At 42.1% G+C, this 23,835-nt stretch overlaps 1 protein-coding gene across 1 annotated transcript in view; it reads right to left on the reverse strand.

Moving 5' to 3' along the window:
- The window catches only part of MIPEP (mitochondrial intermediate peptidase), a 133,316-nt gene that overhangs the window by 51,827 nt on the left and 57,654 nt on the right, over positions 1-23,835 (reverse strand). The window contains exons 15-16 of the mRNA XM_019936885.3: positions 6,835-6,909; positions 4,095-4,214 (exon numbers count right to left, since the gene is read on the reverse strand). Of these exons, the coding sequence (XP_019792444.2) occupies positions 4,095-4,214; positions 6,835-6,909 (195 nt within the window). The remainder of the gene's footprint in view (positions 1-4,094; positions 4,215-6,834; positions 6,910-23,835) is intronic.

The following is a 23,835-nucleotide window of genomic DNA, read 5'->3' on the forward strand; positions in this document are numbered from 1 at the left end:
TCTAGGTCCATCCACCTCACTACAAATAACTCAGTTTCGTTCCTTTTTATGGCTGAGTAATATTCCATTGTATATATGTGCCACCACATCTCCTTTATCCATTCATCTGCTGATGGACACTTAAAGGTTGCTTCCATGTCCCGGCTATTGTAAATAGAGCTGCAATGAACATTTTGGTACATGACTCTTTTTGAATTATGGTTTTCTCAGGGTATATGCCCAGTAGTGGGATTGCTGGGTCGTATGGTAGTTCTATTTTTAGCTTTTTAAGAAACCTCCCTACTGTTCTCCATGGTGGCTGTATCAATTTACATTCCCAGCAACAGTGCAAGAGGCTTCCCTTTCCTCCACACCCTCTCCAGCATTTATTGTTTCTAGATTTTTTGATGATGGCCATTCTGGCCGGTGTGAGATGGTATCTCATTGTAGTTTTGATTTGCATTTCTCTAATGATTAATGATGTTGAGCATTCTTTCATGTGTTTGTTGGCAATCTGTATATCTTCTTTGGAGAAATGTCTATTTAGGTCTTCTGCCCATTTTTGGGTTGGGTTGTTTGTTTTTTTGATATTGAGCTGCATGAGCTCCTTGTAAATCTTGGAGATTAATCCTTTGTCAGTTGCTTCATTTGCAAATATTTTCTCCCATTCTGAGGGTTGTCTTTTCGTCTTGTTTATGGTTCAAGATGGTACCTTTCATGTCCTGTGTTTTTTGTACCACAATCAAAATTAATTAATTTAAAAAGGAAAAGAATCTTTTTCCAGTTACATGTGTTGACAACCTCTACTTCCAGTCTGTAGCTTTTCACTGTTTTTCACCTGGTTTTTTGATGAACGGAAGACGCAGATTTTAATACAGTGGAATGTATCAGTCTACTGTTTTACAGTTTATGTCTTTTGTGTTGTCTGTATGACATGCGAGTCTGAGCAGGAACAGAAAGGAGCTGTCAGAAAGACACTCCCACCATCTCTACAAATTTAACTCTTTACTTATTTATCACAGAACGAGACAGATCCAAGTTTCCTCTTTTCCATATGGACGATGGATAGCGACAGCACCATTTAAAATAAACCAATCTCTTCTCGGCCCACAGACCTGCAGTGTTATTCAGCTTGTGGTCAAGAGGCCGTAAATGTGCTGAGCCAGCTTTCAGGCTCTGGGCTCTGCTCCACCATCTGTCCCTGCAGCCCTTGCAGCATCGTTACACTGTCCTAATTCCTCCAGCCTCCTCTGAGTACTAATCCTGACGGGGCAAGCCCACCCACCTGCCACTGTTCTTCAAAGCTGCTCCTTGGCCATCGCGCTTCCACATAAAATCATACACTCAGCTCGTTAGCTTCAAGCCAACAAACGAGGAGAATCACATTACATTAAGAGTATAGGTTAAATGGAGAAAAGGTGATACTGTTTTTATATCAAGTCTTCCTATCTATAAATATGGTTCAGTTCTTTGTTTGTGTAGGAGCCGGAAATTAGCTGCTTTTTTAAAAAGACGTCTGGGGAGGCACCACCTTATATTTTTTTCTTGCCTTAATGGTATATTTACAATTGTTTTGTTTGTTGCTGGTAAACAGGGATGGATTAAATTTTTATATATTGTTTATCTAGAAAAGTTGCTAACTTCTCATTAATTTTAATAATTTACCTCTACACACTCTGGATTTTCTCAGCAATCAATCATCGGCAAATACTGACAGTTTTGTGTCTTCCTTTCCAGCGCTTCTATCTTTTCTTCTTGTCTTACTATCCTGATGGATACTACACCGAAGAATTCCAACGAGCGCCCTGGTCTCATTTTCTGTGTTTGCGGGAAGGTTTGTTACGGGTCTCACGGTGAGTTGACAAATGGATGAGAGGCCAAAGTTGCTACGCAGGAAGGACAGAACACTTGTGCAAATCAACGAGCGCTCAGACATTAAAAAAAAAGACAAGCCTTTAAAGAATGCCTGTTTTCTCTAAATGTAGCTATGCTTCTTCTAAAGACCTCCCAAAACAACTGACACAAAGAGCTACAGCTTACTGACCATGAATGGGGGAGGTAATCTCAGTGAAGAGATAAACCTTTATATTTTCTCAAAGGAGTTAGAATAAGGATAGTGGACTTAATAACAACATCCTTCCTTTTAAATTAAAAATAATTTACTGATAGTTGATGCAGAATTGGGTACCAATGTCACCTCATCTTTGTATATCTAATCACTACACAAAAGAAACCTGCATGGTGAGGAAATCTGAGTTCTCTTCTCTTCTATTTTTCTAACATTGTTTTTATTTTTATTTTGGCCATGCCGCACGGCTTAGAGGATCTCAGTTCCCCAACCAGGGGCTGAATCCAGGCCACGGCAATGAAAGCACCGAATCCTAACCACTGGACCACCAGGGAATTTCCTGGGTTTTCTTCTAAAAAGAGACACAGCTCAATTGTTATAAGACTTAAGATAAAGCAAGCTGGGGGTGACAACTCAGCCAAGCTGAGGTGGCTTCAGAAAGCAGCCCAGTTCCTCCTAATATTGATGTCCCTACGACTTCACTACCCTCTGGTGACATAACCACGTGGAGTTCAAGTCACACTGATTTTAAAGCTAAGCAAAGAAGAACATAAAATGAGCACAAAAGCACGTGGGTCAGGCAATGCTCCGTAAACGGGAAAACACCCTTAAAGGATGTCGTTTTTCCCTACATGTAGGCAAGTGTTACTATGATTCCACTGATGAAGAGTGAGACTATTCTTATTATTACAGATTTTCACTAATATAGATAATTCAAGTACACAGTAGTACACAGCACTGGAACAATAAATTTCTTATATATATGGTCAAAAATAGGAAGGTAGTGTGACTAGCATTACGCATCACAAATAGATGACGAAGCTTCTATGACAATCAAACACTGCTGATAAGGAATCTTATGAAGATGAAATTTCCTGTGACTTTCCTTGTCTGGTAAAGATGAACAGTCCCACATGTTCAAGTATTAGGACCTGAAGATCTAGTGGACAGTTACAGTTTACTGATGAACTTAAACTCAGCACAACACATGCTGGTATCCAACACTGTTACCAAATGAAACCACATTTATTTGGCATTTTACGGCTTACAGAGCATTTTCAAATGAGCTTTCTTTCTATGAGATGGGCTAAGCTGGACCTTCCGGTGGCCACCATGCCACCAAGTCAGGGCCACCTCCCTGAGAATAAGGCAAATCCAGAGAAAGACACAGCTGAAAGACGAAAGAAGGAGAAACATTTCTAACAACACTGTGTAAGAACTAACTCAACCCAGCTAACCGGCAACCAAACAGACCGACCCCTGCACCTTCCAGCCACGGGGCTCAAAAAACACCCTTTCTGCTTAAGCCACTAGGAGTCGGGTTCCCATCGCTTGGACCTGAGGTCCCGAGTGATATGAAAGCGCCAGTCTCCTGAGTGCCAGGACCCAGGGCACTCTTCCCCAGCATGCAGCTTCCTCACGGAACCTGGGCTGCTGAGGACACGGCTTCAGGCTGGGTGGGAATCCCAACACCACCGCTCACTACCCACACGACCCTAGACCAGGTACGTAACTGGCACAAGCCCCCCGTGCACCCCTGTGACGGGTAAGCATCGAATTCACAGGGTCCTTCTGAGTCAGGGCTTTTGCCAAGCAATCGGACGGAGTCTGGCACCTGGTCCTCAGTGAACGGTGGCGATGCGCCCGCTCTCCATCCCAACAGAGCACCGAGGGTGCCCGTCACGGTCCCGACACAAGCGGGTCCTCAATCAGTGTGGATTCTCTTTGCAGTGAGAGCGGCTGGGGACCGATCATCACGTTCATCTTACATCGCTGTTTTTCTCGTCACAAATAAATAATGAAAAAGAACACAGACTAACTCCAAGGGCCTTTTTTTAGCCCACTTCCCTAGGAATCTAGAAAAACCCTGCTGGCAGGAGGAAAATAAGTACATGTAAACGGACGGCTGGGGGCAGTGGGTGAGTCAGGCGTTTCTAGCATTTGCCCCTCAGGAAACCTCAACATCCAGGAGAGGATTTCACACCCCGCCCACTTGACACGTACACCCATTCAATGGCACACAACAGGGTCGGAACGCCAGACTCACAGTGTTTGGGACGTACGGTAAGCCATAGAACTTCTCCTGGGTGTCCCTGAGGATGTCTGTGGTCGAGCTCCTCAGGGGATGCTTCCCATGGTAGATCTGATCCAGAGCAGCATAAAAGACCTGGACGGAAGAACGCACCTATTTAGTTTGGGCACCATGCTTACATCTATGATGTAGGCGACCAAAGATGTTACAAGTCTACCAGAAAAATAACTGCAAGTCGCAGGTGGGCAGTCACACGTATAAGTGTATGAGGCTTGAGATGTATTTTGCATTTCATACCACATTTAAGACCATGTTAATGATGAAAAGGAAAGCTCTCAACCTCTCCATGATTAAGGATATTAAGGAATTCTGAACCCTATCTATAAGGTACTCTTTCTGTACAGTGTAGTGAATTAAATTTGTGACCACAGAACTACACACACACACACACACACACACACACACACACACACGGAAATATATATATATATATATATATATATATATATATATCTGGAAATATGAAAAAATTAAGTTATGACCTGTGACCCCCTGGAGCTAATAAATACTGTTTGGCTTCTTCCTAGAATCCTGATGTAATTAAATGAGCGAAATGACAGGGTGAGAATCCTAGTTCGTTGATGAGAGGTGAAAGGCGGGGTGAAGTGAGGTGAGGAAGCAGGGGTGTTACACAGGATTCAGGAGCAGCTGTCGGAGAGTCTGAGGCCAGGACCAAGGCAGACCCCAGCCCTGCTGTCAGGGCTCAGAGGAAGCAGCTGCTGGGCGGGGCGACCCTGGCTTAAGGAGGTGACTGGTAGGGAAGGCTCACTCCTCTCCAAGGAGAGGACAGAGGCCACTGAAACATGAGAGGAGAGTAAAGCATTAGAAGGAGTTTAAACATGAACTGCTGCGTATTTACCAAGCTCTGAAAGCTAAACTTTAGGCAGAAAACCTCAAGTAAAGTGCTTTTTCACTGCAACATTTGACTTATTAACATTGTCTGCATTTTACCTGAAGCAAGCAAGTAGAAAATATTTTATTTTAAAAGAAAAAACTGTCAAGTGATTATGTTTCCGATACATATCTTTCGGATTCAAAATAGGAATCTGTAGAGAATGTGCAGCTGTTGACTTGAAAGAAGTGAGGATTAGTTTATATAAAAGAAAAAATTTAAATGACCTCTATAACTTCTGGCTTCATCTAGATAGAGAGTTATGGTTCTATATTATAAAGTCAAGTTTAAACCTTCACTGGAAAAATATAGACATTTCCTAAATATTGCTTTGCTATAACTGGCAATCTAAACATATATTAAATACAGCTCTTTCCATTCTCTGTTCTGCAATGAGTAACAATATTGGGTTGGTCAAAAAGTTCGTTCGGGGTTTTCTGTACGCTGCAACATCTAGCAGAAAAACCCGAACGAACTTTTTGGCCACCCCAATATTTCATGCTCATTTGCTGATGAACCAAACAACCCTAGGCGACAAGCCCCCCCCCCGGGGGTCCTGCGTGCTTGGGACCAGGAACCTTAGAGCTGCAGAAAAACAGGAGCTATTTCTAGAATAATGTACAGCAATAAATAACAATTTAAAAGGCACAATTTAAAAACCACTACTGATACCCGCTTAGAAATCTGCAGCAACTCCCTTCCACCCTGGGTTGTCCCCACGGCTCGGGGGATGGCTGTGTGACAGGAAAGCAGCGTGAGCGGCCCTTCGGGTGGGAACCTCCTTCCCTCCCTTCTCCTCCAGCTTTTCAACCCCCCTCTCCCTCTCTCTCCCTCTCTCTCCTTATTCTTTTTGGAGGGCAGAAGTACAGAAAGGTTGGTTTTCCTTTTCAGAAGAAAATCACTGGAACAAGTGTTGCAAAGGACGCCAGGACACGGGCTTTTAAAAGGTAGGACTCCCACGACAGATACGAGTAAATCAGAAGACTACTGCCACGTAATGTTAACCTTTCAAATAATCCAGAAATCTTTTTGCAATTGTGTGATACAAATAGACACTAAATAATGTTATTAATCCATGGTTTCGTCTATAGCAGGCATCTTCTTCACTGAAACGTGTATTTTGAGGTCCAAAAAAACAGAGCACATTCATTACTTTCTAGGGACTGAACTTTATACACCTATAAAGCAATTCAATAGTGGCTACACTTTTAAACAGGTGACTGGATCATTAGAAAGTGAATACTGCCTGAGATGAAAGATGGGTGTTTAGGCTGTGTTTACATAACACTCAAGATCTGATGAAGAGGAATAACTCCATAAACAATCTCAGAAATTACAAATAACCTAAACATCTGGTATCACACAGACCTGACATCCAGATGGTTTATAAAATGTTTCTCGTCTTTATCTGGAAACCTGGAACACTGGCTTTGAGTTTTACTAAAAACTAAGTCATTACTGTTTAAACTTCACATCTAAAAACACAAATTTAAAAAAAGATACAAAGTGAACAAAAAGATATAACTTGGTTGCTGAAATGCACCATTTAGAAGAAGTCAGGTAAAACTTTTCCACTCTTTGATTTTCCACTGAAATTGGGAAATAACCTTATTTGACATCTACTTCCTAAGGACGGTTGGAAGACCAAATGATTAGTCAAGGTCAAGTTCTCTGAACTCAGAGGAAAGATGTTTTGGAAGCATAATTATTATAATAAATGGGTAGCACTGGCAAGAATTTAAAGTTATACATTTATTTTGAATAATATCTGTGGAAAACTTCAGAACAAAGGCACACACCCACCTGAAGCTGCATGTCTGCTGCCGCACAAACCTTTTTAGATTCACAAAGACGAGACACCATATTTCTGGGCAGTGGCTTGAAAAACAAAACAATATGTATGTGAGTAAACTGCACTGTGCACTTTTGAGGCAGGAAGGTTAAAAATAACATCAAATGATACAATTTCATTGTGGTTTAATAATAACTTTGAAATATTTTCGAGGACAAGATAAAGGATGAATACATTCCACTGAATTTCAAAAAGCAGTAATTATCAAATAGGGGTTTGTACGTGAAAATACAGGATTGTAGGGAAGTCAGACATTGGCACTGTTCTTTAAAACTCTAGTTAAAACGTTAGGAAAAGTTAGTACTTTTTCTGTCCCTTTGTTAGCAATGAAAGTCCATTCAAGTGCTCTGTTGACCTTAAGAGCACGTACTGACTGATGACAGGAATCAAAGGTCACAAAGTCAAGAAATAAACTCTAGTCCATGGTGCCAGTCAGTACTGGAGCTGAACAACATATCCCGACAAATAACCATGATAATGAACTGTGCCTTCTTTTATTTTCCAACCTGAAAGAATTGCAGGGCTTGGAAACGCAGTCTGATTAATGTCCCTATACAATTTAGGGCTTCCTCTCTAATTAGCCATAATCATGTAACGTCACGTATTCTCTTACAAATAAACTAATAATGTAGCTGGGGAAGTGCTGTAGCCAATCTTACTCTACTTTTTTATTTATTTTTTTTTTGGTACGCGGGCCTCTCACTGTTGTGGCCTCTCCCATTGCGAGCACAGGCTCCGGACGCGCAGGCTCAGCGGCCATGGCTCACGGGCCCAGCCGCTCCGCGGCATGTGGGATCTTCCCGGACCGGGGCATGAACCCGCGTCCCCTGCATCAGCAGGCGGACTCCCAACCACTGCGCCACCAGGGAAGCCCTTACTCTACTTTAAAATCATTAATACTGGCGTTTACTGAAGACAGCTGCCATTTTATACAGTTCTATTGACAATCTAAATCAAGTTAAAAGCCCTTCTAAAGAGAAACAAATTATGTAAGAGACTTACGGCAGGTTACTGTGCACTACAGCTGTATAGACTAAACACTGGTGAGTGGTAATGTGAGCTGTGAGCTGGAAGGGGAAGCAGGCACTGCCGCGTGTGTGTGCACATGTGTATCTATGTATCTATACAGATCTCTCCCCAGGGCCTAGGACAGTGCCTGGCACACAGCAGACACTCAGTGCACATCTGCAGGAGGAGTGAACTAACGCAAGAACGACCCTGACTTCTGTAGCAGGATGAAGGCTCAGACAATGAGGCCTTTTCTCTTCTCTTTCTGTTTAGCTATAAGAAAAGCAAACCAGCCAAAAAAGGGAATTTTTCAAGAGGTAAAGGACACAGACTGAAGGAAGTTGTACAGTGTAACTTCCGGTGCAGGGAAAGGCCTAGGTCTTCCCGACATAAAACAAAAATTTCCTGCAACAGCATTTTAAAAAGTCACGGTTCAGTGAAGTCATACACGCCAGCAGCTGTATCAAGATGTTCAGCTTTCTTTAAACCCTACTTTATGTTATACCTTCTGTTGACAGGACTGCTGCTGCACTTGGGTTTTTCATGCTTCACAAAGCTTTAATGGTTTTATTTTCCCATAAAAAAATAGTACGCGTGGAAGGATTATCAACAAACAATGGAAACTCCTGGGGGCAAGCACTTTATTAGACCTGAGGGACAGAAAGAGGTGGAGATGGGGTCCCAGCAGCACTGCCCATGTGCGCAGAACCATAAACGGAGCTACGACGAGCAAGGGGAAGGAAGACCCTGCACATGAGTGTGAAACCATGACCCAGAAGGGCTTGACTGAGGGAACAAGGTAGAAGCGGGACCTACAAAGTGAACAGGCGTGAAGCGGGGCTGGGGGCCGCAGGGAGAAGGGCCCTGAGCAGAGGCACGGAAGAGGGGGCCTGGGGGCTCAGTCAGGCAAGGACGGGGTGCCCACCCTCAGATCCTGCAGGAGGCCACTGGTGAGTTTTGACCAAGGAAGTCACCTGGGCCAAGTTGTGTTCTGAAAAGATTCCTTTGGCTGCAGTGTAGACACGCCATAGGAGGGGGCCAGGAGTGACACACACACACCACCAGTGACCTCAGCCAGAGCAGAGTGGGCAGCCGGGGCATGACTGGGGCTGGACTGCGGGGGAAGAGGCAGGGCGGTCAGGGGGCCGAGGTGGGGAGCAAGGTCAGGTCAGGAGGCGCAGGCCCTGAGCAGGGAGTGGAGGGGCGTCCATGGCCATGGTCCCGGCTCTCGGTAAGGTTTACAAGCCCTGCCTGGAGACAGTGAGGAGGAAATGCCAATACTGGGTCTAAGAACCAAACCCAACAGACCCCTTTCATCTGTAAGTAGTTCACTTTGAGGCCAGTGTCTCCCAAGATGCAAACCCATCTAGCAAAAGGGCAAACAAAGGGACAAATTTAAGGAGGCTTAATTCTTTCCTGCTCAGGTTTACAATAAAACAAAAGACGCAACGAAAAAGAGCACAGAAAGACAACTGAAAACAGTTTATCAAAAATTACATATCACGACTTCCCTGGTGGCACAGAGGTTAAGAATCCGCCTGCCAATGCAAGAGACACGGGTTCCAGCCCTGGTCTGGGAAGATCCCACATGCCTCAGAGCAACTAAGCTCGTGCACCACAACTACTGAGCCTGCTCTCTAGAGCCTGTGAGCCACAACTACTGAGCCCGTGTGCCCCAACTACTGAAGCCCGTGCGCCTAGAGCCCGTGCTCCGCAACAAGAGAAGCCACCGCAATAAGAAGCCCACGCACCACAACGAAGAGTAGCCCCTGCTCACCCCAAGTAGAGAAAGCCTGCGTGCAGCAACGAAGACCCAACGCAGCCAAAAATAAATAAATAAATTTATTTTTTTTTAAAAAAAAAAAAGACAAAAAAAATTACATATTCAAGGGAATTCCCTGATGGTCCAGTGATTGGAACTCCACACTCCCACTGCCTGGGGCCTGGGTTTGATCCCTGGTCGGGGAATTAAGATCCCACAAAGCCGAGTGGCACGGCCAAAAAGGAAAACGAACAATTACGTATTCAGAAAACCTACATGTGCTACATAGTTCTATAAAATGTTGGGGGAAATGAAGGTTACATGGGACTCCTGGATTACTTTTTGCAACTTGCTATGAGTCTACAATTATTTCAAAATAAAAAGTACAAAAAAACCTCCCCAAACTATGTATTCAAGGCCCACTGTACATTGAGTAGTGAATACAAAGAATGTTTACCAAAAATGTAAGGAAACATCTAAGTAGAAGGTAAATACTGTCCTAATAGAACAGTTCAGAGGAAAGAATTATTAACCCATCAAATCACAAATTAAGTAATACATTTATATTATGTGTGGTGTAAACAGGAAAATGGATGTTCTTTTTTTTTTTTTAATCTAGTTGGGTTGTTAGTCAACTGGAATTAATGTACTTCAGCTCACGGAAGGGAGTTATATATTTACTCCCTTAGAAAGTACTGCCTTCTTCAAAATTAAAAAACAATAACAAAGATAAAGTAGAACAAAATTTAAATAACATCCACACTGACCTTAAGTTCTATACAATTTTTTTCTGGCTGCACCACACGCTTGCGGGATCTTAGTTCCCTGACCAAGGATTGAACCTGGGTCCATGGCAGTGAAAGCGCCGTATCCTAGCCACTGGGCCGCCGGGGAACCCCCTATATACAATTTTTTTTAATATACAATATTTAGAAGTTAAACCTTAAACTTCAAGTTAGAAACAATGTTTCCTGGTCAAGATTTTCTTCTGTGAATATCACTTTACCAACCAGAGTCATGGCAACCAATACTGACACCAATAATTCAATCTTTGCTGTTATTCCAAAGGCGGATGTGTCCACCGAGGAGCACAGATGTTTCACAGTACTGGCTCCTGAAGTCAAAGTACGGGCTCACTTCTAGTATCAATATATTGAAGAAAGACAGAATGAATACATCCAAGCCAGCAGACAATGAGCAACCACATAGAAAAGAAAGCGCTTGAAAACACCTGACCCTCCAACAGTATTTTTTCATTATGTTAAAATGAAAATTTAACGAAGTCCAAGGCAGTAGAAATGATAATGACTCTTTCACCATATAATCAGCTGTGTGTTTTATCAGCTTCTACGACGATCTTCATGATTTCCAAAGTAGGAAACACCCCTTCTATGATCACTAAGTCTCCTACCCCAGCCATGACGTGAAGCTGTCTGCTCCCCTGCAGATCTGGGTGCTGCCGTGTTCATCAGAGTGGAAAGCATACAGAGGATGCTACCGATCAAGAACAACCTTCAGATTAACCAATCACAGCGAAGAACCAATCACTGAATTCTCTAAGCCACGTTTTCCTCACTTGTAAAACGTCCATGTTACGGTTTCAGAGAATTAGATAACAATTGAACAAGATAATGTATTTTAAAAGTGTGTTATGTCAGGTTTAACAGAGCAGATGCTGACTAACTGGTAGCCAGTATTGCTCACGATTATAGCTGCTCTATATGACACAATAACCATTGACTTTGACCACTTTATTTACATTTTACTGTTCTACCTACCTATTCTCTAAATATGGTCTGTTTCAGATTTATAAATTCTTAGGAGACAGGAATTATAGCTAAACAGTTCTCTCTCTGTAGCACCTAACAAATTCTTAATAAGAAAATGTACTTTGCTTCCTGTTTATATTTCTTTTCATTTATAAAACAGTCAAGTATGCTTAACGAAATACATGTCTCCTCAAATTACCCAGCTTTAGCAAAGGACACTTGCTCCACTGCGATCATCTTAAGGCTTTTAGAAGAACAATGAAATCTCGTTTCACTGTGTTACTAGTATATCTTCCCTATTTCAACATCTGCCACAGAACTTGGTCCTTAACTCACGTTTTGAAAACATTTTCTCTCACTTTAAGCAGAACTAGCTATCAAACAGTGAGTCAGTCCCTCATCTGCACGGTCCGGTTCATATTTAGAGAAGATTGGTGCTAATGAGGAAATGTTCCTTCTGATCATATTTTAATCAAATATATCTCATGCTACGGATCTTGCAGTTCAGACTCTGTCTCTGAGGAGCGTTCCTCTATAATCTCCGTCTTTGTTCCTCTATAAGCTCCGTCTTTGTTCCTCTGTTGGAAATGTGTCTTCTTTTCTCTGGCTTCCTGCATGGTTTCTCTTTGGCTTTGGTCTCCAGCAGTCTGACTACCATGTGCCTAGGTGTATACTGTTTGCAGTTATACTGCATGGGCTTCTCTAAGCGTCTTGGATTGCTGGCTTGATTTTCATCATTTTTGGCAAATTCTCAACCATTACCCCTTCGCCTATTTCTCATGCCTTATTTCTCTCTTCTCATTTGTGGAACTCCAACTACATGTATGTTACACTGTCTGATATTGTCCCAAAGTTCCTTGCGTGCTCTATGTTGCCTCCCCTTCCCCTAACATTCCCCCTGCCCTTGTATTTCTGTTAGGACAATTTCTATTGACGTTATCTTTAAGTTCACGCTTTCCTCAGCTGTGTCACGTGTATGGATGATCCCCTCAAAGGAATTCCTCAAATATGATACCAAGGCTTTATTTCCTGCATTTCCACCTGACTGTTTCTCATAGTTTCCATCTCTCTTCTCCATCTGTTCATACATATTGTCCACCTTATCCATGATATCCTTTAACACAGTTATTTAAATCCCCATCCAAGAGTTACTTTAAAATTATCTCAGTTACTAGTTATTTTCAAGTCCCTGAGTCTGACTCTAATGGTTTCTTTGTCCTTGAGTGGGAGCCAGGGTTGTGTGCTGCTGAGTGGTAATTCACTCAGCAAACATTTACTGATTGCCCATTATGGTGATATAGCAGTGAACAAAACAGATGAAAATTCCAGTTCTCAAGGGGTTTACATTCTAGGAGACTTTGTTAACTTAAAAATTACTATTGATGGAAAAAAGGACATCTTTCTTTATTTCAGTTCCTACAGGCTCAGGAATAAAAGGACAGAGATTTAACGCATCACCTCCTTTAGGCCACCCAAAAGAACCAAACTGTACTAATTACAATGCTGTTTACACATGCGATCTTTACTCATCTGAAGTTCATTTGCGAGTTTTCCGCGCCATACATTTAGAAGATAGCAGGCAGTCAACAGTGTGTGAAGGTGAGCTATGCCGTCACTGACATTCACACGCTTCCAGAGGGAATGAAGTGGCAAAATGCACAAACACATTATCTCAACACACGCTGACAACACAACACCCTTCACGCAACACGTTCTCAGCACAAGGTGCCATTCCAGGCACCACGGGAAGAAGAAAGACGAAACACCATCTCCTGCCCTCAGAAGACTTACGATTCTGAACCTGCTGTACACGGTGGAGTCTGTTACGTATGTGGTAGCTGTGTGACTTCAGTTTTATAGATTTATTTTCAACTTATTTCTGTACCCCTCAAAATTCAACACTGCACACTACCACTTGAGGATAAAAGTAATGACCCTTTGCAAAATCTGTTTTATTACTACTCCAACAAGTTCCCCCCAAAACTGGATTAGCAGTGATGATAAAATTTTCAGTGACTATTGATACTAAGTACAGGTATTTAATATGTAATTAGAATACAATGAATAGATGAGGAAGTTAGAGACAGGGGAAGTGGAGGTGAAAATACAATGAGGTCAGAATTGGGGTTAGGCACATAAAACTTAAAGTTTCATTCAACTTTCACAGCTGGGCCATGGACAGAGCAGAACTCAGTGATGTCCCTCATTCAAACTGCTCTGACTACAGGACTAGATCCTTCCACTGGAATTACACACTCCAGAAAGTCTGAGGACTGAAAGTTTTCACCAATTTGACACAAACACATTTGACGGCAGTGCCTGCCTTGCACAAACGTGGACCTCTTTGCTCCAAACAGCCTGTGGCTGGGGCCTGAGCCCCATACACTGCCAGCCCCTGACAACCAGGCCACGCTGACAATGTCCACGGCCAGCCCCAAGCCCCACAGTCTTCTCTTCCAAGGCTCCTTTTCCACAGTAAAGACAGGCAGATTTCCACTGTGCTCTGTTTCGAGGGTCTCCTGCTATCAGTGCTGTTCTCACTGAGCCACTTCATTTCAATACAAAAGTACTTCGAGTTATACCCTCAACCACGCTCAGCAATTCGCAACCCTTACAAACTCAGTGCAGAGCTGTTCAGAAACAATTTTCTGAAACAGTCTAAACCCCCTTTTCAATGGTGTTGGAGAGCATTACTGCAAATTTACTTCAAAATAACACTGACTGAATGAACTTCGTACTTCAGATAATTTACACCCTTGCCTGAGTTTCTTTTATTCAAACACCTGCAGGAGGATTGGTTCAATATGGCGGAGAAGAAGGACGTGCCCTCACTCCCTTTTGCAAGAGCACCGGAATCACAACTCACTGCTGAACATTCATCAACAGGAGGACACAACTCACTGCTGAACATTCATCAACAGGAGGACACAACTCACTGCTGAACATTCATCAACAGGAGGAGGAGACAAAGGAGAAGCCACAGCGAGATGGCAGGAGGGGCACAATCACAGTAAAATCAAATCCCATAACTGCTGGGTGGGTGCCTCACACACTGGAGAACACTTATACCATAGAAGTCCACACACTGGAGTGAAGGTTCTGAGCCCCGCGTCAGGCTTCCCAAGCTGGGGGTCCAGCAACGGGAGAAGGAATTCCTAGAGAATCAGACTTTGAAGGCTAGTGGGATTTGACTGCAGAACTTCGACAGGACTGGGGGAAACAGAGGTTCCACTCTTGGAGGGCACACACAAAGCAGTGCGCACATCAGGACCCAGGGGAAGGAGCAGTGACCCCATAGGAGACTGAACCAGACCTACCTGCTAGGGTTGGAGGGTCTCCTGCAGAGGCACGAGGTGGCTGTGCCTCACCGTAGGACAAGGACACTGGCAGCAGAAGTTGTGGGAAGTACTCCTTGGCGTGAGCCCTACCAGAGTCCGCCATTAGCCCCACCAAAGAGCCTGTAGCCTCCAGTGCTGGGTCGCCTCAGGCCAAACAACCAACAGGGAGGGAACTCAGCCCCACCCATCAGCAGACAAGCTACTTGAAGTTTTACTGAGCCCAGCCCACCTGAGCGACACCCAGCTCTACCCAACACCAGTCCCTCCCATCAGGAAACTTGCACAAGCCTCTTAGATAGCTCATCCACCAGAGGGCAGACAGCAGAAGAAGAACTACAGTCCTGCAGCCTATGGAACAAAAACCACATTCACAGAAAGACAGACAAGATGAAAAGGTAGAGGGCTATGTACCAGATGAAGGAACAAGATAAAACCCCAGAAAAACAGCTAAATGAAGTGGAGATAGGAAACCTTCCAGAAGAATTCAGAATAATGATAGTGAAGACGACCCAAGACCTCGGAAAAAGAATGGAGGCAAAGATCGAGAAGATGCAAGAAATGTTTAACAAAGACCTAGAAGGATTAAAGAACAAACAAACAGACATGAACAATCCAGTAACTGAAATGAAAAATACACTAGAAGGAATCAATAGCAGAATAACTGAGGCAGAAGAACGGATAAGTGACCCAGAAGACAGAATGCTGGAATTCACTGCTGTGGAACAGAATAAAGAAAAAAGAATGAAAAGAAAGGAAGACAGCCTAAGAGACCTCTGGGACAACACTAAACACAACAACATTCACATTATAGGGGTCCCAGAAGGAGAAGAGAGAGAGAAAGGACCCGAGAAAATATCTGAAGAGATTACAGTCGAAAACTTCCCTAACGTGGGAAAGGAAATAGCCACCCAAGTCCAGGAAGCACAGAGAGTCCCAGGCAGGATAAACCCAAGGAGAAACATGCCGAGACACATAGTAATCAAACTGGCAAAAATTAAAGACAAAGAAAAATTATTGAAAGCAGCAAGGGAAAAATGACAAATAACATACAAGGGAACTCCCATAAGGTTAACAGCTGATTTCTCAGCAGAAACTCTACAAGCCAGAAGGGAGTGGCATGACACACTTAAAGTGATGAAAGGGAAGAACCTACAACAGAGATTACTCTACCCAGCAAGGATTTCATTCAGATTCGATGGAGAAATCGAAAAATTTACAGACAAGCAAAAGCTAAGAGAATTCAGCACCTCCAAACCAGCTTTACAACAAATGCTAAAGGAACTTCTAAGTGGGAAACACAAGAGAAGAAAAGGACCAACAAAATCAAACCCAAAACAATTAAGAAAATGGTCATAGGAACATACATATCGATAATTACCTTATATGTGAATGGATTAAATGCTCCAACCAAAAGACATACACTGGCTGAATGGATACAAAAACAAGACCCATATATATGCTGTCTACAAGAGACCCACTTCAGACCTAGGGACACTTACAGACTGAAAGCGAGGGGATGGAAAAAGATATTTCATGCAAATGGAAATTAAAAGAAAGCTGGAGGAGCAATACTCATATCAGATAAAACAGACTTTAAAATAAAGAATGTTACAAGAGACAAGGAAGGACACAACATAATGATCAAGGGATCAATCCAAGAAGAAGATGTAACAATTATAAATACATATGCACCCAACACAGGAGCACCTCAATACATAAGGCAACTGCTAACAGCTATAAAAGAGGAAATTGACAGTAACACAGTAATAGTGGACGACTTTAACACCTCACTTACACCAATGGACAGATCATCCAAACAGAAAATTAATAAGGAAACACAAGCTTTAAATGACACAATGGACCAGACAGATTTAACTGATATTTATAGGACATTCCATCCCAAAACAGCAGAGTATACTTTCTTCTCAAGTGCGCATGGAACATTCTCCAGGAAAGATCACATCTTGGATCACAAATCAAGCCTCAGTAAATTTAAGAAAACTGAAATTATATCAAGCATCTTTTCTGACCACAACACTATGAGATTAGAAATCAATTACAGGGAAAAAAACATTAAAAACACAAACACATGGAGGCTAAACAATACATTACTAAATAACCAAGAGATCACTGAAAAAATGAAAGAGGAAATCAAAAAATACCTAGAGAAAATGACAATGAAAACACGACAATCCAAAACCTATGGGATGCAGCAAAAGCAGTTCTAAGAGGGAAGTTTACAGCAATACAATTGTACCTCAAGAAACAGAAAAATCTCAAATAAACAATCTAACCTTACACCTAAAGGAACCAGAGAAAGAAGAACAAACAAAACCCAAAGTTAGTAGAAGGAAAGAAATCATAAAGATCAGAGCAGAAATAAATGAAATAAAAACGAAGAAAACAATAGCAAAGATCAATAAAACTAAAAGCTGGTTGTTTGAGAAGATAAACAAAATTGATAAACCATTAGCCAGGCTCATCAAGAAAAACAGGGAGAGGACTCAAATCAATAGAATTAGAAATGAAAAAGGAGAAGTTACAACAGACACTGCAGAAATACAAAGCATCCTAAGAGACTACTACAAGCAACATTGCCAATAAAATGGACAACCTGGAAGAAACGGACAAATTCTTAGAAAGGTATAAACTTCCAAGACTGAACCAGGAAGAAATAGAAAATATGAACAGACAAATCACAAGTAATGAAATGGAAACTGTGATTAAAAATCTTCCAACAAACAAAAGTCCAGGACCAGATGGCTTTACAGGTGAATTCTAGCAAACATTTAGAGATGAGCTAACACCCATCCTTCTCAAACTCTTCCAAAAAATTGCAGAGGAAGGAACACTCCCAAAACCAGATACCAAAACCAGAGAAAGATACTACAAAAAAAGAAAATAACAGACCAAGATCGCTCATGAATATAGATGCAAAAATCCTCAACAAAATACTAACAGGATCCAACAACACATTAAAAGGATCATACACCATGATCAAGTGGGATTTATCCCAGGGATGCAAGGATTCTTCAATATACGCAAATCAATCAATGTGATACACTGTATTAACAAATTGAATAAAAACCATATGATCATCTCAATAGATGCAGAAAAAGCTTTTGACAAAATTCAACACCCATTTATGATAAAAACTCTCCAGAAAATGTGCATAGAGGGAACCTACCTCAACATAATAAAGGCCATATACGACAAAGCCACAGCAAACATCATTCTCAATGGTGAAAAACTGAAAGCATTTCGTCTAAGATCAGGAACAAGACAAGGATGTCGGCCACTCTCGCCACTATTATTCAACAAAGTTTTGGAAGTCCTAGCCACAGCAATCAGAGAAGAAAAAGAAATAATAGGAATACAAAAGAAGAAGTAAAACTTGGAAAAGAAGTAAAACTGTCACTGTTTGCAGATGACATGATACTATACATAGAGAATCCTAAAGATGCCACCAGAAAACCACTTAGAGCTAATCAATGAATTTGGTAAAGTTGCAGGATACAAAATTAAGGCATAGAAATCTCTTGCATTCCTATACACTAATGATGAAAAATCTGAAAGAGAAATTAAGGAAACACTCCCATTTACCACGGCAGCAAAAAGAATAAAACACCTAGGAATAAACCTACCTAGGGAGACAAAAGATCTGTATGCAGAAAAGTATAAGACACTGATGAAAGAAATTAAAGATGACACAAACAGATGGAGAAATATACCATGTTCTTGGACTGGAAGAATCTCAATACTGTGAAAATGACTATAGTACCCAAAGCAATCTACAGATTCAATGCAATCCCTATCAAATTACCAATGGCATTTTTTACAGAACTAGAACAAAAAGTCTTAAAATTTGTAAGGAGACACAAAAGACCCCGAATAGCCAAAACGGTCTTGAGGGAAAAAAATGGAGCTGGAGGAATCAGACTCCCTGACTTCAGACTATACTACAAAGCTACAGTAATCAACTGGCACAAAAACAGAAATATAGATCAATGGAAAAGGATAGAAAGCCCAGAGATAAACCCACACACCTATGGTCAACTAATCTATGACAAAGGAGGCAAGGATATACAATGGAGAAAAGACAGTCTCTTCAATAAGTGGTGCTGGGAAAACTGGACAGCTACATGTGAAAGAATGAAATTAGAACACTCCCTAACACCATACACAAAAATAAACTCAAAATGGATTAGAGACCTAAATGTAAGACTGGACACTATAAAACTCTAAGAGGAAAATATAAGCAGAACACTCCTTGACATAAATCACAGCAAGATCTTTTTTGATCCATCTCTTAGAGGAATGGAAATAAAAACAAAAATAAACAAATGGGACCTAATGAAACTTCAAAGCTTTTGCAAAGCAAAGGAAACTACAAACAAGATTAAATGACAACCCTCAGAATGGGAGAAAATATTTGCAAACAAATGAACAGACAAAGGATTCATCTCCAAAATATATAAACAGCTCATGTAGCTCAATATTAAAAAAACAAACAACCCAATCCAAAAATGGACAGAAGACCTAAACAGACATTTCTCCAAAGAAGACATACAGGTGGCCAAGAAGCACATGAAAAGCTGCTCAACATCACTAAATATTAGAGAAATACAAATCAAAACTACAATGAGGTATCACCTCACACCAGTTAGAATGGGCATCATCAGAAAATCTACAAACAACAAATGCTGGAGAGGGTGTGGAGAAAAGGGAACCCTCTTGCACTATTGGTGGGACTGTAAATTGATACAGCCACCATGGAGAACAGTATGGAAGTTCCTTAAAAAACTAAAAATAGAACTACCATACGACCCAGCAATCCCACTACTGGGCATATACCCAGAGAAAACTATAATTCAAAAAGACACATGCACCCCAATGTTCACTACAGCACTATTTACAATAGCCAGGACATGGAAGCAACCTAAATGCCCGTCAACAGATGAATGGATAAAGAAGATGTGGTACATATATACAATGGAATATTACTCAGTCATAAAACAGAACGAAACTGAGTCATTTGTAGAGAGTGGATGGATCTAGAGACTGTCCTACAGAGTGAAGTAAGGCAGAAGAGAAAAACAAATATCGTATATTAACGCATATATGTGGAACCTACAAAAATGGTACAGATGAACCGGTTTGCAGGGCAGAAGGTGAGACACAGATGTAGAGAACAAACGTATGGACACCAAGGGGGGAAAGTGGCGGGGGGTGGGGGGGTGGGGTGAATTGGGAGACTGGGATTGACATATATATACTAATATGTATAAGATGGATAACTAATAAGAACCAGCTGTTTAAAAAGAAAAGAAAATAAAATTCAAAACAAAAAAAAACACCTGCAGTTTTTGTCTCTGTAGCGGCCCACAAGGTATGAACAGCCCAGGGCTGAAGCCAGCCCTGCCTCTCTCTGGGAGGGACCGAGGAAGCCCAGCAGGCCAGGGAGCAGGGAGGCCCACTGCCTCCCTTTATGAAGCACCCACTGTGTGCACAGCACCATACCCTGCAGCCAGGTACACTACAACGGACCCCTGATCCTTCTGCCAGGACCCAGAAAAGGGATGTACGTCAAAATTAATCACATGGGGAAATGCCCTACATGCCACGAAAGAGGTACAGGTGAAGCTACGCAGGAATTCAGATGACAGCAATTACTTAAATGACTGAAAGGTAATTACCTTCACAATTAATTATGCCTATTGTATTACTGTAGAGGAGGTTATTTCTATTTCAAAGACGCATTTTAGCTATAAAATGTAGAAAGACATTGTAGGTTTCCCCCCAGTGAGAAACAGAAAAACGGCAGAATTATTATTTCTACAATAAGAACATAATATGCCAACAGTTAACTATGGTGACCTAATTTGTTCTAATTTATTTTAATAATTCAATATGAATTTTTCCACAATTATCTTTGTTCCTTATTTAAAAACAAAAGTGCTGTGTTGAGTTCTGAAGAATTGCGATCTGGCTTTGTGTGACTATGGCAATGACAATGACAGTGCAGCCTGTCAGCAATAAATGCCAAGGCTCAGCGGCAACACCAAAGACCCCAAGGATCTGCTGGGTGTTGAGTTCCTATTTCTAGCATTCAGTTAATGTCTTCCTCCAAATCCACTGATGCATCCATGTCTCCAATGTAAATTTCTGGAGCCCCAACCAGACTCTGAGGCGCAGTCAGCTGTCACGGTGTGATCTGGAAGCTTCTTGGAAATACATCCTCTCGGGCCGCTCCAGGCCCACCGAGTTAGAATCTGCATTTCAACCAGATCCCAGATGATTTCATGCATATTAAAGTTTGAGATGCCCTGACTCAGAAAAACATAATCGTCACAATGATTTGAAAAACAAAGGCGAGCAAAATGAAATCGTCCTAATCTTCTGAGCGAAGGAACTGGCCACAGGAAGGCAGCACAGAGGCGGCGGCCGAAGCTGCGGGCTGGCATTTTCGGAGGCTGCTCATTTGCTTTCTGACAGCAGGCGAGGCTCTGGGCATCCTGCTTTCTCATTTGTAAGACAAGAATTAAAAAAAAAAAAAAAAAGCTGCAAAAGATTACTATGACAATTTGGTGAGGTAATAGCTATTCAATCAACTTGTGCAAAGTATTGACTGATTGGAAGAAACTGAAGTCCCTGCGGGTAGCTCAGGTGTCTTTCTAAACACTGCCAAAGGGCAACCATGTGTACAGGTTGGGCCTGGAGGCTTCAGGTCAGGGTACTGTCATGTGAGACGGAGAATGACCCCGTCTTCCTTCGTCACAGTGTTCAGGCCTGGAGGCCAGATCACACAGCTGCCCCTGTGCAGCGAACTTTCCCCAGAACTTCCTGACTGTGCCCCGCCTCACAGGGAAGGGCGCGGTTCACTGTATTCTCGGGGTAAACACAGCTGCACTGTCTGCTGACCACACATGGGAACAGAAATATTAAAATACTAATAGATTTCCTATTATATTCAGAAAGCACATTTTTGGTAAGGCTTCTGAAATGCTGTCAAAAGTGCAAATGTGTTAGCAAACTTGGCATTACTTGAATTCTCTGAATGTTTCCCTGTGTGCTTAACTTGTACACACGAAACCTCACAATCTGTCAGAAATCTTCGCTCACTTGACAACTCACCAGTCTGCATTAAATAGTGTCACGTTAAAAGTTTGGCATCAGGCTTCCCTGGTGGCGCAGTGGTTGAGAGTCCGCCTGCCGATGCAGGGGACACGGGTTCGAGCCCTGGTCCGGGAAGATCCCACATGCCGCGGAGCAACTAAGGTCGTGTGCCACAACTACCGAGGCTGCGCTCTAGAGCCCGCGAGCCACAACTACTGAGCCCACGCGCCACATCTACTGAAGCCCGTGTGCTCTAGAGCCCATGCTCCGCGACAAGAGAAGCCACCACGATGAGAAGCCCACACACCGCAACAAAGAGTAGCCCCCTCTAGCCGCAACTAGAGAAAAGCCTGGGTGCAGCAACAAAGACCCAGTGCAGATAAAAATTAAAAAACTGAATAAATAAATGAAAAAACACCATTCACTAAAAAAAGAAAAGTTTTGGCATCAAATTCTTACAGAGCCAAGGCACTGCAATAAAATAGCTGGCTTATTTATGAGCATTTAGAAAATGTATTACGGTAGAAGCTGCACAAATATTCAAAATGAAGACATCCTCTGGTACAAATCCTTGTTTTCCTACTACCGAGATCCCCTGGGAACGTGCTGGATCTAAAGACACAAACTTGTTGAGACACGGTCCCCTCGAACAAGAAAAGGCTTCAGAGGCAGCAGGCCAAGCACCAAAGCCGTCCAGCCCACGAGTCAGCAGCTTCGATTCGCAGCTCGATCCCAGCACCCTGAGCCCTCGACCTCGGCCCATGTCTACGGCGGGGAAACCACTGGATTTGGCGTGTCTCGAGCTGCCCGCTTTGCTGTTAGTCAGTAATCCGATGGCACCTCATCAATACGACGAAAATGCTGCCAGGCCCGAAGAGGCCAAGTCTCAGCTCTGAACCCAGAGCAAACAGCGTCACTTCCTTCTTACCGGGCTTTTAGCGGTTTAGGGTTTTCTCACGAACTAAGATGGCATGAAAGAACCTTTGGAAATGCTTGCGTAGTATCACAGACTCACCTGACGGGCGGCACAGAGAAAGCCGTACAGGGCTCAACGTGAAACACTGTAATGTGTAACAGTCTAACTTCTATTCTGTTCCTAAAAAAAACTGCAGTCCTGCCTTGTTTACAGTTGGCATATATTATTAAATTTGACTGACTAGAATTTTTGATGTGAGTATGGAGCTATTAGTTTTTAGGTTCTAACTTTTAAATTTTTGTTTTGTATAAAAGAGCAGAGAAGTCTCAGAAAGTTCCGTGACTGATCTAGGCCACCTGCACCGGGAGTGGGGCTGGGGTCAGACCTGTCTCTGCTCTCCGGTTCAATGGTCTTGTCTAGACATAACTGAGAAGCATTAAAGCCGAAAATAAGAAACGTTTCAAAACAACTTAAACTTGCCAAAAGGAATCTAGTTCTAGTTGCACTATAATTTTTACCTTCAATCCTTATTCATATCTCCTGGGAGGATGACAGGAGAAGATTTATTACAAGGCTGTACGTCTCCTTGGAAATACATCTTAAGCAATTTTAGCCTTGGGCGAACTCTCACAAATGAAGGCAACAAGCTAAATCTTATAATGACGCAACACACAACAGTTCTAAAATGAAAGCACTAGAACTGTGCTAAAAATAACACTTACTATGGAAATGGGCCTGTTTTGTTTGTGAGACGTATGAGAAGTATAAGCCATTTCCTACGATATTAAGGGATTTTTAACTAGGAAAAACTGGAAAAAGAAAACACCCACAATGTTATAATACTGATTTGAGTACTACTGTGCGATCCCTGAAAAATTACTTAACCTGTCTGAGCTTCAGTTTCTACAAAGTGTGGATAACTATGTACCTACTTCATACACTGCTGGACAGATTAAATAAGAAAAAAACATATGAAATAATAAATGTTAATTTCTATTATTTACTGCTTGATAAGTATTTTGTGAGAGAGATAACTAGAACAA

The sequence above is a fragment of the Tursiops truncatus genome, chromosome 18 (assembly GCF_011762595.2).
Source record: "Tursiops truncatus isolate mTurTru1 chromosome 18, mTurTru1.mat.Y, whole genome shotgun sequence".
In the NCBI taxonomy this organism is placed as follows: domain Eukaryota; kingdom Metazoa; phylum Chordata; class Mammalia; order Artiodactyla; family Delphinidae; genus Tursiops; species Tursiops truncatus.